Consider the following 15,737-nt stretch of genomic DNA (forward strand, 5'->3'; position numbering starts at 1 on the left):
ACTGAGTAGGCAGAGGAAGAAGAGGAAGAGGAGTGGTTGGTCTTGTTGTCTCAGGGGTGGCAGAGGCAGAAAAAAATCTGAGTACAAGTGGACTCACATGGTTTAAACCCATGTTCTCAAGGGTCAAGTGTAGTTATGTTTATAATAAATTATATGTAAAGAAAACCATCAGGAACATATCATTTTCAAAGAAGATACTTGTCTGCTGACATATTAACAAACCTCCAGCAGCATGTGCCTCAAATAATTCTAATCAGGACATGAGTTATTGAAAATTTTCAATAGGCTTTTTAAAAAATAATAATAACTACCATTTGTGTAGTGCCCACGATAAGCAGAGTACTTTTGGCAAGTTATTTCTAACCATTTAAACAAATCTGCAAGTAGGATGTTATTATCACCATTTGTCCCATAGTTTAGGAGAGGTACAAAGAGGCTTCATTACTTGCCCAAGGCCAACAGCTAGTAAGTGGCAGAATATGAGTCCAAGCCTAGCTCTGTTGACTTGGGAGTCCACCATCTTTCCACTCAACTCCATCATTACTCTGTATCAAAAGGCAGCCTCAGTTCTTATTTAAATTTGTGTGTATTCTTATTTATCTGCCAGTGAATTTTTCAGGGCACATTTCTAATCACCAAATGACTTTCCTCCACCATTTCGCATGTTTCTGGCTTCTTTTTGACTTGCCACATGGCTGTACTTTGATTTTGGAAGCTGACTTAATGCCATCAGAAGAAAATAACAGGCGTGACAATAATAACGGGAGCCACACCCAGGTTTCTATGGTGCTTACATCTGCTGGAAGCTCTTCCAAGTACTTGCATATATTAGTAAACACATTTAATCCTTATTCCACTTTGAGCTCAGAGTTATTGCTATCCCCATTTTACAAAGGAGGAAACTGGGGGAACTTGCAGCTAAGTAACTTGCCCAATACAGACATTAAAGTGATAGAGGGTTTAAATATAATTGTAAAATATACCTGCTGAATATAAGGTATGTGCAACGCAACAGAAATATTTGAAACCGGTCACAACATGGCTCATTTCCAGAAATCCAAATAACCTCAAGCTGATTGTATTTTAATTGATGGAACAAAGTAATGGCCATGCATAGGGCCAAATAATTTTGATTTGTCCCAAAAAGGGAGATACAGATATAGATACTTTGGACATGTGTATCTACCCAGAAAATATGTAAAGAATACAAAGACTTGACAACAGAATTAATACCGTAATCCAGAGCCAGATTCATAGCAATGGCCTGAGAGAATCTGGCTATACTTGCAAAGCAGGACACTCTATATACACTGAATATATTGCATCCTAAGCATCGCCTTGGTTATGAGCTGAAGCAGGCTAGTGTCTTCCATAAATAGCAAACCAAACTTGCCTTGTCTGTGTCTCTACTTGGTTCCAAGAGCACTCTAAGCCTTGCATTAGATTGCAGGAGCATGAAAGATGATACTCTAACTTGAATAAGGTAGAAATAAATGCAAGGAGTCCACAGTTGGATCAAGGCAGTACTCTGAATCTCTGCCCTAAGAGGCTCTGATTTGCTTTCACTGGTATTTGTTATTCAAGTGTTAAACCAGTCTTTGGATATCAGTATTCTGATGCTACTAGGGCTCTTTGGAGGAAACCTCATTTGTGGCATATTATTTATAAATGGCAGAAACTCAAACTATCGTGTGAGATAAAGTTGTCCTTTTCCTACATATTTATTTTTGCTATGAATGACAGCCTTTATGAAAGCCAGAAAGGTGGGATTTATGAAGGAGGTGAGAAATCCCAAGGCTTCACAAATCCTTTTGGCCTTTCTCCCCTCTGCTGTCCATCTCTGCTCTCTGCTAAAAACAGCCTAGCAGAACTGCCAAGCTTGCAAACCACGTTTATTTTTAAAGCATCTCTATGCTGCACATTTTGGAGGCACTGATATTTTTAAGCAAAAAGCACCCACAGTAAGTCTAAGCTAGTACACCACTCCTATTTGGGTTTTAGTTGATTGAGTTATCTGTTTACCTCCCAGTCATGGTTCAAGAAGATTACCACAGCCAAAACCCGTATCACAATGCTGTTCACGCAGCTGATGTCACCCAGGCCATGCACTGCTACCTGAAAGAGCCAAAGGTAAGACGACCCAGCTGCCTCCTCAGCCACCTGGAAATGCCAAGGAAACACCTGCTGGGCCCAAGTTATCCAACATATCTGAGTAACTATGTTTTGTGTCATTAACAATGTGAACACAAATTATGGATATTAAGGTTCTAGTATCAGCTCTGAAAATCTTACAATGTTCATGAAAAAGAATGGGACTCATCTGAGGTTTTCTTTCATATTTTGTATATTTTTGAGGCTGCATTGGGACAAAAAAAAACTTCCTCCCTATGGCAAGCTACATCTTAGGTATCTTCAACAGTGCATAGAACTAGCTCCGTGCCTTAGATCTTTGCCACAAACAGCACCAGCATTGAACTCTGCTGGGAAAAGTCTCCTACCGCATGAGTTTTGATCAACAAATGGAATCAAAGCTCCTCAAGTCTGATGTTCTATTTCCTACTGAGCCAACTGGATATCCTGATTCAGGGCCCAAGAAATCTTGTGAATGTCAAAGACCTCTTAGCAAGCATGTTCTGATGCAATAAACCAATCCAAAGTTAAAAATTAAAAACATCATAATAATGCTCAATACTCAACATTCAGGCAGTCCTTAGCTGTATCAAGTCTGTTGGTACAAGGTACAGGATGAGTTTTCTTAAGGTTTCTGGAAAATTATATTCTAAGACTGTTGAGTTCAATCTGTTTTTAACATCCCCCTACATACGTGGATGCTTTGACAGTAACCACTAAATGTTCAGATGTCAAGCAGGCACTCTCAGGGCAAAGCTGGGTGGGCGCCTCATCCCTGCAACATATCCCAAGGACATTAATGGCTCTGTTTTTTAATTTCCAAGTAGTCTAAGCATTGCAATATGTCATGCAGTTGTATTTTTATAGTATTGGATTCCCATGTCTCTGCTTATTTTCCTAGCTAACCAGAAAATCACAGATTCTCATACATTCTCCCACTATTTATTACACATTGAAAAAAATGCAGATCTTACAAGTCGGCCCACTTCTTTCAAAGTGGCAAAGATATATTAGACAGTTGAAATACACAAATGATTTTTTATTAGGTCCATCACATGACTTCAACTTTTTTCTTCATTTACACATTTCTCTAGGAACAAAGCTGATTTTAGGCCCTGTCTTTTCCCTATCCACCCAACAGCAGTGTTGCCAACAAGCAATGCCATCACAACAACAAAACAAAACAGAGTGGAATAGGAAGAAGGGGATACCAGAATGATCTACACAATTTGAGTTTACCCAATTATTTTCCACACAGTCCTTTCCTTTTTGCCTGTGATTTCATGTGACTGTCACCTCATTTAATGCTTCAAAGGGTAAAGGTCTGGCTGATAGGCTTAAACAATGCCATGATGATCCATTGTGTTTGATTTAGCCAAAATGATTATGAGCTTATTTGTGAAAACATATCAGTCAATCTCCCAATTTGTTTTTTTAACAGCTCGCCAGCTTCCTCACACCTCTGGACATCATGCTTGGACTGCTGGCTGCAGCAGCACACGATGTGGACCACCCAGGGGTGAACCAGCCATTTTTGATAAAAACTAACCACCATCTTGCCAACCTATATCAGGTAAGGGAGCCCAACCTGGCGCCAGACACAGTATGGTCAATTGCCTTGGGCCCAGTGCTCAAGCCCGAATCTTGCCCATGGAGAAAGTCTTCTTTTAGGGTTAGCCTCAATGATGGAGACCACATCCAAAGAGCATGGGTTTGAAATAGGCCCAGCATATCCTGCAAAGGAGATTAAATTAATTTACAAAGATATCCAAGGAATTCAATTTGCTCCAAAGCAGGTTTGAAATTGTCTTAAGTTGAACAGGATCCTTGAACCTCCCCTCTCATCGTCTGAGAATATCTGTCTCCATGGAGACTATCTTGTACATAATAGCCAGTTAAAGCCAGTTCCTGCAGGACTGCCATGGATATTTCCGAGGTGCAACCCTAATTCAGACTTAACTCTGGGGCCATTTCTGAACTATGTTGGCCTCTGAGTCAGAGATATGTTATTAAAGACAATAGGCATACTTCATTGTTATAAAATAGTTGAGCAATATGAGAAGGTTGGCCTGAAGAATTCTTCTCTACAATAGTGTTTCAGATATTAAGCCCTAGATCGTAAATGAGTTACTTCCAGAATTTTCAATGTGGTTCTTTGAATACCTTCAGCTGTCATTAACAAAATCATTTCACACAAGAGAGTCATTGATATCAGTTTTAGTAGATCTTTTGGAAAAAAAAAAAATGAGTGCTGAAAGAAATCCTGGCAGATGCCCATAAAACAGCTGCATTAAACAAGATTTTGCAACTTGAGGATGCATTTTTTTTTCAATAAAGTACAATTGGAACATGAAAAGAAGCCTTTCTTCATCCAGTTGATTAGCTTTGGGCACAGATAAGAAACAGGTTTCCAAGACATATATGTTTACCTAGCATATACTTCAATTCTGAGCTCCCTTGAGCTGCCAGCCAGCACCTAGAGCTGGGATAGATATGGCCACGTAGAGGAGACAGGATAATAGAACCAAAAAAGCCTTTTGATGGTGACCTAAAATCTAAACAAAGATTTAAAAAAAGCTAAAACTTAATTTTCTAAACCATCTCAACAGCAAAATGTATTGCTTGAGAAAAGACACAGATATTTAACTAGGGAAAAAATGAATAACTATCGTGAAAACCCCCAAAACAAGTTTTTTTTTTCCTCCTGTCAATTTTGACTTTTTCAAATGTCATTTATTAGAAAAAGAAAATCAGGCAACAAGGTTGGCTACTCAGTCCATTAACATATAATGTAAATGTTTACATGATTCTAATTTCTCATCATCAAATAAATCCTACCAATGACATTTCAGAGAGTAACTACTGCTATTGACTGATTTGTACATAAAAACCAAGGTCATAAAACTACACTTTCACATGTAATATACGAAGAACATAAGCAAGTTCTTATTTAGAGAGGAATTCAGAAAGAAATATGCTAAATATTAAAGAAAGACATAAAAACAAGAAAATAAATATAGAATTTCATTAGTAAGTGAAGAATTACATGCTCACTGATGATTAACAAAAATTGATTCTCAGAAATACCCCAATCTATCTGATTCAGATACTAAAGATTTTCTCGGAAAAATTGATTTTTTTCTCAAACTTTTGAAGTGAAGATAGTTTATAATAACATTTATTTTCTTTTTTTCTTTTTTTTTTTTTTTTTCTTTTTTTGATGGAATCTTGCTCTGTCACCCAGGCTGGAGTACAGCGGCTCGGTCTCAGCTCACTGCAACTTCTGCCTCGTGGGTTCAAGCAATTCTCCTGCCTCAGCCTCCTGAGTAGCTGGGATTACAGGCGCCCACCACCATGCCAGGCTAATTTTTGTGGTTTTAGTAGAGATGGGCTTTCGCCATGTTGGCCAGGCTGGTCTCTAACTCCTGACCTCAGGTGATCCACCCGCCTTGGCCTCCCCAAGTGCTAGGATTACAAGCGTGAGCCACCACGCCTGTCCTATTTTCATCTTTTTATTAAAAATGAACACTCTAATACAACCAAGTTCTACAGGCCTTTTCAATGCAACATATAGTCACATATTTTTAATCAGCAATATAAACTTACTGCATATATTGCAATATATGGCTGATTATCCAAGTCCTAGAAGTTCAAAGATGAATGAAACACAATCTCTGCCCTCAAACATTTGTTCAAACTCAGACGCTCAAAATGAGCAAAATCCAAGCAAACTTAATCCCAATTTGAAAGAGGTTTGAGGGATTAGTTCATGTTGATACAATTGTTTTTTTAAAATCTTTAAAGAGTGGATACTTGTGCTGTTCTTTGTATCCAAAGACGTTACTAGAATAAAGTGAGCTACTGGTTTGGTTTTTTTCTCCCCCCGCAGTAGTAAATTTGTTCTCTAATTCTCTGGCCTTGTCCCTGTAAGGAAAGAGAAGAGAGAGGGATCCATGTATGTGTCTCTGTGTGTGTGTGTGTGTCTGTGTGTGTGTGTGTCTCTGTGTGTGTCTGTGTGTGTGTATGTGTCCCTGTGTGTGTGTGTCTCTGTGTGTGTGTGTGTGTGTGTCTGTGTGTGTGTCTGTGTGTGTGTGTGTGTGTGTCTGTGTGTGTGTGTTTTCAGAAACAGGGTCTTGTTTTCTCACCCAGGCTGGAGTGCAGTAGTGCGATCATAGCTCACTGCAGCCTGGAATTCCTGGGCTCAAGCAATCCCTCCACCCCAGCCTCCCTAGTAGCTGGGACTACAGGCACCTGCCACCACACCTAATTCTGTTTTTTGTAGGGACAGGGTCTTACTATGTTGCCCAGGCTAGTTTCGAACTCCTGGCCTCAAGTGATCATCCCACCTCAGCCTACCAAAACATTAGGATTACTGTCATGAGCCACCTGGGACTACAGGCCTGAGCTACCATGCCCAACCAAGAAGGATCTCTTTGATGATGACTAGGGAGAAATTGAGAAATAGGTCTAGGGACCACATTCAGGACACTACCTGTATCAGTCACCTGTTCAACTGGTCTTAGGATCTCTTGGAGGCTGTAGATCCATGTCTTTTAAGATTTCAGGACAAAGTTAAAGGCAAGGCAGTATCACATAGCACCATACAGATATCTCCAGTGTTCTACAGCTGGCTAGAATACAAGCTGAAACTTTTCTTAGCCAAATTGGTACTTGTAAATACTGAAAGTAAAAATTGTTTAAAAGGACTTGAAAATAATAGGAAATTTCAATTTTATCAAAAAATTATGATCCCTTTATTTTTGGCTATATACAATTACTATTAACTATACTAAGGAATATCAAAAAGATGAAAAACATTTCTTTCAAAAAATTCAGTTCAACAAACTATTTAACTAACCTTTGTTCAACACTTACTATGACCCAAACACTGTGCCAAATGCCTTTGATGTCATATATTATTAATCTTCACAATAGCCCAGTGGCTATTGATACTTGGGAAATGTAAGTGTTTTTCCTGAAAATAAGCAGATAATAGTAGAACTGGAATTAGAACTCAACTTTTTGGTTTCCAGAGCCAAAGTGCCTAAGAACTATGCATACTGCCTCTGAAATTCATACTGATCACCTACCGTGTGCAAGAAACTAACAGCTCTCCTACAATCCTCCTATTGTAGTGAGGCAGACAAGAGGGTTCTAGAAAAGTGATCAAGGCCAGGAGCAGTGGCTCACGCCTGTTATCTTTGGGAGGCTGAGGCAGGGGGATCACTTGAGGTCAGTAGTTGGACAGCCTGCCTAACACGGTGAAACCCCATCTCTACTAAAAATACAAAAATTAGCTGGACGTGGTGGCACATGCTCGTAATCCCAGCTACTTGGGAGACTGAGACAGAAGAATCACTTGAACCCAGGAGGCGGAGGTTGAAGTGAGTCAATATGGTACCACTGCACTCCAGCCTGGGCAACAGAGGGAGACTCCATCTCAAAAAAAAAAAAAAGAAGAAGAAGAAGAAGAGAAAAGAAAAGTGATCTAAAGTGTGAGAGGCTTGATAGATACTTTGAAGTATTTAGCTACAAATGAATGTGATGGGAAGACGGGGGAAAGAGAAACTGATTCTGCAGATAGTTTCAGGGGGAAAATAAAGAGCATAGAAAAAGAATGCTATAAATTGGGCCTTAGAAAGTTTGAGTAGACCGGGTGTGGTTGCTCACACCTGTAATCCCAGCATGTTGGGAGGCCAAGGCGGGCGGATCATGAGGTCAGGAGATTGAGACCATCCTGGCTAACACGGTGAAACCCCGTCTCTACTAAAAATACAAAAAATTAGCCAAGCACGGTGGCGGGCACCTGTAGTCCCAGCTACTGGGGAGGCTGAGGCAGGAGAATGGCGTGAACCCGGGAGGCAGAGCTTGCAGTGAGCCCAGATCGTGCCACTGCACTCCAGCCTGGGCAACAGAGCGAGACTCCGTCTCAAAAACCAAAAAAAGTGTAACATTTTTAATAGGTGAGATGAAAATAAGGCATTAGAGGCAGGATGAGCTGATGTACTTTTAGGATTAAATTCCACAACTCCAGAATAACTGAAAATGGAATGTCTGGTGGCCTTTAGCTGAGTATGGTTCTGCCATCTACAGCCCCGTCTCTGATCAGTGTCTTGTGCCTATCATGATTCCGTGCCCATGCTCTCTTTTGTAGTAACTTCAGATTAGTTGGACAGGACATGACCTAGATCAAGAAATCTTTACTCCACATTAGGTTATAGATGAGGAACTGGCACAAATCTTCAAGTTTTCAATATCAAAGGGAAAAAAGATAACGTTACATAATATGTAAGCTGAGCAAAACCAACCAAAATACAACACGTGGTATTTTAAAATCTTTGCAAATGTAGCCTTTTAGCCTCTCAAGGGCCTGTTTGCTGAGATACAAATGGGCTTTCAGGGAGCTATTTGCAAATTTCACAGGATGTCTGTACAAACCTTTGTCTAGGAAGAGGGTCTATAACTTACTCTCATTAAATTTTAAAATGAGTTGCAGATTCTGAAAATGTTAAGAACCATGGTAATGAATGAAAAATATATATGTACATATATACACAAAAATTATGCATGCACATTTGGTCAACAAGAATACCGTAGAGAGGATGTGCCAGGAATTATGTGGCTTGGGGAACACCCTGTGCGTGACTTTGCTACAATCCAGACTTATTATAAATGAGATAAAATGGAAGAGGGCTTCCTCTCCCTCCTTCTGTTGGCTGTGCTCTTTTAGTTTTAATAAATAAGAAGATCATTGCATAACATCCAGCCTGTTATTCTGCCCTGAGATAAAGAGAGAGAAGGGCAGCTGGAGTGAAGGCCAGGTCAGAAGGCTCCCTCCCATGGTCTGTTCTCTGGGCGGGACTCACTCACTGAACTGCCAACCAAGTTCAACATGAAGGCACTGAAGGCACTTCCACTTGGCACCTCTCTCTTCAGACTGGAAGCAGTCCAGGTGTCCAGGATGGACTGGGAGGAAAAACAGCATGTGAGAAATAGAACCAAGAATTTACTTTCTGTTCCTTCACCCTCCAACCCACATACAATTTTAATGGTGGGCTCGGCAACTGTGCAAAGTAAGCATTAAGTCACATACAACATTGGTGATTATGAATTGTAGAGGCATAACTTTCAGTTCAATTTTAAATTTAACTCCTTTCGACAGAGTCCAACAACATGGACTCTATCATTTACTCATGACAGAGCATCCTTAAAATAATGACTTAAAAAATTGTCCCATAAACATTTTATTTATTGCATTCTATAATGTCTTGCAGAAGTTTATAATCAGTTTTCTCAGTCATTTTTCACAAGCACTTAGAGGGGGTTCAGCATTTTGAACCACTTTTTATCCTTAATGAGTCGGAATCACAGACATGAAGTTGACCTAGCCAGGAGAATATTCCTTCCATGTGGTCCTATGACCCCCGCATCAAACAAACCTCTACAAACATTAACATAAGCTCACAATTTCTACAGTATGAAAGGTGTTTTTGGAAAGTAGTGTTAAAATTATAAAAGGAGCCTCAAATTTGACTTTCTGTTCCGTAAAGTTCCTGCCATCCCCAGTCTGAAGCCCAGGCTTCTCTGCAGACAGCAATTGGTATCCCCGCTCCCTGCTCTCAGCTCAGTGTCTTGGACAGATGAAGAACAAATAAGAGAAAGACATCTTCCAACAGTCATTAAACAAGGCAGTGCTATCGTTTCTTCAAGGGCCAACGTCTTGTTTAGGGCTCAAGGAGCTTCTATTCCACTGAGACCTCCTAGGCTGGGGTTCTCATAGTGTTACCAAGGAGACCACTTGGCTTGTTAGGGAAGAACTCAGCAGCCTCCATTATTTCCTAAAGTCTTGCACCTTGTTTCATGAGCAATTAAAAATGAAAATACAGACAATGTTCCTGATGTTTTTCTTTCTGTATCCTCTGGATTTAAATTGTGCAATTAACTCTGGTTCCTGTTGTACCCCAGATTCAGTTTATCATCATCATTTAAAGTATTTTAATCAAAGAAAGTGTCCAACAAATAGAGGAAAAAGCAGTTTAAATCTGCCTTGTATGACAGCAACTCTGCTCGGCCAGATTCTGTTTGCCAAATACCCTCTTGACTTAATTTGAAAACCTGTGTTGGTGGTGTATTAAAGGCCAGGTACGATACTAGCAAACAAAGGGATTGTTTTGTTTTTAGGGTGAAAAATACTTGCTAATTCAGGCACAAAGGGAAATGAAGCTTTTGCCTTAGAAGTTGGAAGCGTTTTTTTGTTTTTTTTTTTTTTTTCAAATTAAAGTTTGAATAGGTTTTGTTGTCACAAAGGCAGATGCTTACTCCTTCAACTTTAAGATGAAGATTACTCTTAAAACTGCAAGTAGGAACAGTTTGAGCCACTAGAACACATTGTCATCAGGATAATGTGAAATTACTGAACTGATACTTCTTAAAAGTAGACAGACATGGTACCTGATGTGGTATTCTAGAACCGGTTAGGGTTTCAAAGGATAGTAAATTGTATCCTCTCACCACATGTTTAGATCTCCATGACCATTTCGGATGCTTTTCGTCTTTTTCTCAGTCTATCTTTGGTTGATATGAGTCATTGAGCCTCTGTGAAAGATGAGTCTGTAGGAGTAGAGCTGCTTCTTGCTAGGGAGGATACAGCATTCTTATCTCTGGCAATTCACTAAGAAATCCCAGTGTATGCAAGTCTGCTCACCACCCCTAGGTTCAGGGCACCAGCATCATCCTCTCATCCACCTACTCTCAGCCTTGCCTGGTTTAGCCATTTTTCCACTATGAAGACAGAAGGAGTTTCCAAAACTCAAATCTGACCACATCAATTCCTGCTTAAAATCCTACCTTGCCTCAGGATTGAGTCCAAATGACTTAACACAATTTACCATCCCTGTTCTGATCTGACCCCTGCCATTCCTTCCAGCCTCACTTCCCACCATTCCCCTCCCAGGCTTCTGTGCATCGAGGCTGAACTTCCAGTTTCCCAAACGTATCACTCAATCCTTTGTCCATTCAGCAGATATATATGGAGTGCTGAATACATGCTAGGTGCAGGAGTACAGAAGATGAACAAAACAAACAAAAAAGACTGCTTTATTCTAAGGGAAACAGAAAGTAAGTAAAATATGTTTTCTATTAGAAAGTGATAATTCCTAGATAAAAACAAAACAAGATAAAGATATAAAGTATTCCTCTTGCTTACAGATCTTCACACCCATGCTCTTCCTTCTATTTGAATAAAATGTAATATTCCATGGTATATTTTACTCAAATACAATATACAATAGAGTATGTTGTCTGTACTCTCTGATTCCTCTCTAACTTGCTCATCCTTTTGATCTCAATTTGGACATATTTCCCTCCTGAAAGCCTTCTTTTTCTCTAAAATTCCATCTTAAAGCCCCTCCTATGTGATTTTCCAGTACTCTCTTACTTTCCTTATCACAGTATGTTTCACTCCAATCGCTATTGCCTGATTAGATGTCCACTTCCCAGACAGACAGTACATTTCTGGTCACCTAACTCATTCACTGTGATATCCTCAATACCCAGAACAGTTCTGATGTCCAGGGAATATTTAATAGCTTCTCCTGCTTATTATTGCAGTCTTACTAAGAATACACAGAGAGTATACCATGCAGAAGGAGTAGCAATGATTAAAAATTCTTGGAATGATCTCATTGCATCTTGGAATTGACAAATGCAAGCTGATACATGTTATTTCTTGAGTCATTTACCTAATCCTGTTGTCTGTGAATGAGTAGTGGGAGGGAACCAATTGCTGTAATAATTTTAAAATTTCTTTGGATTTTACCTAAGTCTAAGGATTTCACTACAGAAGATCCTAAATCTGGCTTCTATCAGATATTGACCAAAAATTCAAATAGGGCTCTTTCTTTTAACAGTTATTTTAACTTTTGCAGCTACTGAACTTTGGGGTATCAATTACTCAGCACCCATTCAACAAATATTTATCTATTTAAGTGGCACTGTGCCATATACCATGGCACAGAGATGAATACGATATGCTCCCTGCCCTCAATAGCAGTCATATATGGCCACAGTTTTCACACAGCGTATGTGTGCCCATGGGGATATGTGAAGACTTTCTAAGAGGTACACAGGCATAAACAGCGTTAACAGAATCCATTTTTAGGTCCTTAAACTGACCTGCCTGGAATGTGCTTGCAGGGCAGTGAAGCCAGTTCCACTTTTCCACTTACCTTTCACAGTTACCCTATTTCCACTTTCCAAAAGACAGACAGATGTCTGACTCATTCTAAGTTATATTTTATACTGATGTGGGTATAAAAATACCAAAGGAACTGTATTAGTCCATACTTATGCTGCTATAAGGACACACCTGAGACCGGGTAATTTATCAAGGAAAGAGGTTTAATTGACCCACAGTTCCGCAGGGCTAGGGAAGCCTCAGGAAACTTACAATCATAGCAGAAGGGGAAGCAAACACGTCCTTGTTTACATGGTGGCAGGAAGGAGAAGTGTGAGCAAAAGGGAAAAAAAACCCTTATAAAACCATCAGATGTAATGAGAACTCATGCACTATCATGAGAACAGCATGGGGGACCACCCCCATGATTCAATTACCTCCCACCAGGTCCCTCCCATCACATGTAGGGATTATGGGAACTACAATTCAAGATGAGATTTGGATAGGAACACAGCCAAACCATATCATTCTGCCCCTGGCCCCTCCCAAATCTCATGTCCTTGCATTTCAAAACATAGTCATGCCTTTCCAACATTCCCCACAGTTTTAACTCATTCCAGCATTAACCCAAAAGTCCAAGTCCATAGTCTCATCTGAGACAAAGCAAGTCCCTTTTACCTAGGAGCCTATAAAATCAAAGCAAGTTAGTTACTTCCTAGATACAATGGGGTCACAGGCATTGGGTAAATACACCCATTCCAAATGGGAGAAATTGGCCAAAACAAAAGGGCTACAGGCCCCATGCAAGTCCACCATCCAATAGGGCAGTCATTAAACCTTAAAGTTCCAAAATGATCTCCTTTGACTCCATGTCTCACATCTAGGTCACACTGATGCAACAGGTGGGCTCCCATGCCTTGGGCAGCTCCATTCCTGTGGCCTTGCAGGGTACAACCTCCTTCCCAGCTGCTTTCACGGGATAGCATTGAGTGTCGTAGCTTTTCCAGGTACACAGGTGCAAGCTATAGGTGGATCTACCATTCTGGGGTCTGGAAGACAGTGGCCCTCTTCTCACAGCTCCACAAGGCAGTGCCCCAGTGGGGACTGTGTCGGGGGGGCTCCAATCCTACATTTCTCTTCTGTACTGCCCTAGCAGAGATTTTCCATGAGGGTTCTGCCCCTACAGAAACTTATGCCTGGACATACAGGCATTTCTGTACATCCTATGAAATCTAGGTGGAGGTTCCCAAACCTCAATTCTTGATTTCTGTGGACCCACAAGCTCAACACCATGTGGAAGCCACTAAGGCTTGGGGTTGCACCTTCTGAAGCAATGGCCTGAGCTACACCTTGGCCCCTTTTAGCCACGGCTGGAGCTGAAGCAGCTGGGATGCAGGGCACCATGTCCCAAGGCTGCAGAGAGCAGGGGAACCCTGGACCCTGGCCCAGGAAACCACTTTTACCTCCCAGGCCTCCAGGCCTGTGACGGTTCGGGCTGCCATGGAGGTCTCTGATATGCCTTGGAGACATTTTCCCCATTGTCTTGGTGATTAACATTTGACTCATGACTTATGCAAATTTCAGCAGCTGGCTTGAATTTCTCGCCAGAAAATGGGTTTTTCTATTGCATCATCAGCCTACACATTTTCCAAACTTTTATGCTCTGCTTCCCTTTGAATGCTTTGCCACTTAGAAATTTCTTCTGTCAGATACTCTAAATCATCTCTCTCAAGTTCAAAGTTCCACAGATCTCTAGAGCAGGGGCAAAATGCCACCAGTCTCTTTGCTAAAGCATAGCAGAGTCACTTTTATTCCAGTTCCCAACAAGTTCTTCATGTTCATCTGAGACCATCTCAGCCTAGACTTTATTGTCCATATCACTATCAGCATTTTGGGCAAAGCCATGCAACAAGTCTCTAGGAAGTTCCAAACTTTCCCACATTTTTCTGTCTTCTTCTTAGCCCTCCAAACTGTTCCAACGTATGCCTGTTACCCAGTTCCAAACTTACTTCCACATTTTCAGGTATCTTTATAACAGCACCTGACTCTCAGTACTATATTAGTCCATTCTCATGGTGCTATAAAGACATACGCGAGATTGGGTAATTTATAAAGGAAATAGGTTTAATTGACTCACAGTTCCACAGCACTGGGGAGGCCTCAGGAAACTTACCATCATAGTAGAAGGGGAGGCAAACACATCCTTCTTCACATGGTGGCAGGAAGGAGAAGTGCCAAGCAAAGGGGAAAAAGCCCCTTATAAAGCTGTCAGATCTCATGGGAACTCTCTCACTGTCATGAGAACAGGTTGGGGGACCACCACCACGATTCAGTTACCTCTCACCAGGTCCCTCCCATCACATATAGGGATTATGGGAACTACAAGATGAGATTTGGATGGGGACACAGCCAAGCTATATCAAGAGCAATTAAAAATATTAAAGGAAGTCTCCTGTAACTGAGGTACGATAACTCCGCCATTCATCTTATAAACAGACATATGACCAATAAATTATTATTCTTGAGCATAATTATTATTTCCAAATTTGCAATAAACATGTGTTTTGACCAATGAGTTACTGATAAGAGTTACACTATAAACTCAAGCTGGAAAAATATTTAGTACTTAGAGCCTGATGTTAGGAAATATTTTTAAATCAAATTTCAATTTATAGAATTTTGTTGCAGAGAAATAATAGAATGACAATAAAAGATTTTCACATATAAAATTATATTACATTAAAATAAAAATCTATGGGGAAATAGAATGAAAATATAAGCTCTAGAGGGAAAAGAATTTATTTAATAGTTCTGACTTAAATAATAAGTTAAATTATTCATGTGGGTGTTTTTCAATGGGTGCTGAATGGGCATTAAATGCCGTTGTTATTAGGTTCCCTTAGACACATTTAATACCCAAAAGAGTGATATAGTAATTTTATATTAAAATACCAACATTCACTAATACACTTGACATTACATCTTTTGTAACCACTTACATTTATGATTTTTGAAAGTTATCAGCTCTGAAAAGTGTGAGGAAAGTACAGTTTTTCAAAATTCACTGAATGAGCAGTCCACGGACATGTGGGAACAAGGCCAGTGAACAAAGTTGTTACAAGGTGTAATAGACACTAGGATAGAAGTTTCCTGTGGGTATAGGAGGTCTGGAAGATGAAGCTGTCAGTTCTGTTGAGAGAACCAAGAAAGGCTTTCCAAGCAGATCAATGATTTGTCTCAGAAATAAGTAGATAAGGTCATGTGTGTGTGTGCATGTGTGTTCCCAACTTTATTAAGGCGATTCCTCTCACTCTTTTTTGGAGTTATGTAATCCTTTATTATCATTTCCTATGCCCAAACCAAGCCTTACTATAAGTCAAGACATTGAAAAGGCCCTCTCATTAGCTCTTTCAGGATGACATGGAAGACAAAT

General features: G+C 40.2%; 1 protein-coding gene across 3 annotated transcripts in view; it reads left to right on the forward strand.

The window, feature by feature from the left end:
* PDE7B (phosphodiesterase 7B) overlaps positions 1-15,737 on the forward strand; it is a 332,402-nt gene that overhangs the window by 289,056 nt on the left and 27,609 nt on the right. For all 3 annotated transcript variants that reach the window (XM_008006932.3, XM_008006931.3, XM_008006930.3), the window contains 2 exons: positions 2,030-2,130; positions 3,572-3,703. In XM_008006932.3, coding sequence (XP_008005123.2) covers positions 2,030-2,130; positions 3,572-3,703 — 233 coding nt within the window. The remainder of the gene's footprint in view (positions 1-2,029; positions 2,131-3,571; positions 3,704-15,737) is intronic.

This window comes from Chlorocebus sabaeus, chromosome 13 (assembly GCF_047675955.1).
Source record: "Chlorocebus sabaeus isolate Y175 chromosome 13, mChlSab1.0.hap1, whole genome shotgun sequence".
In the NCBI taxonomy this organism is placed as follows: Eukaryota; Metazoa; Chordata; class Mammalia; order Primates; family Cercopithecidae; genus Chlorocebus; species Chlorocebus sabaeus.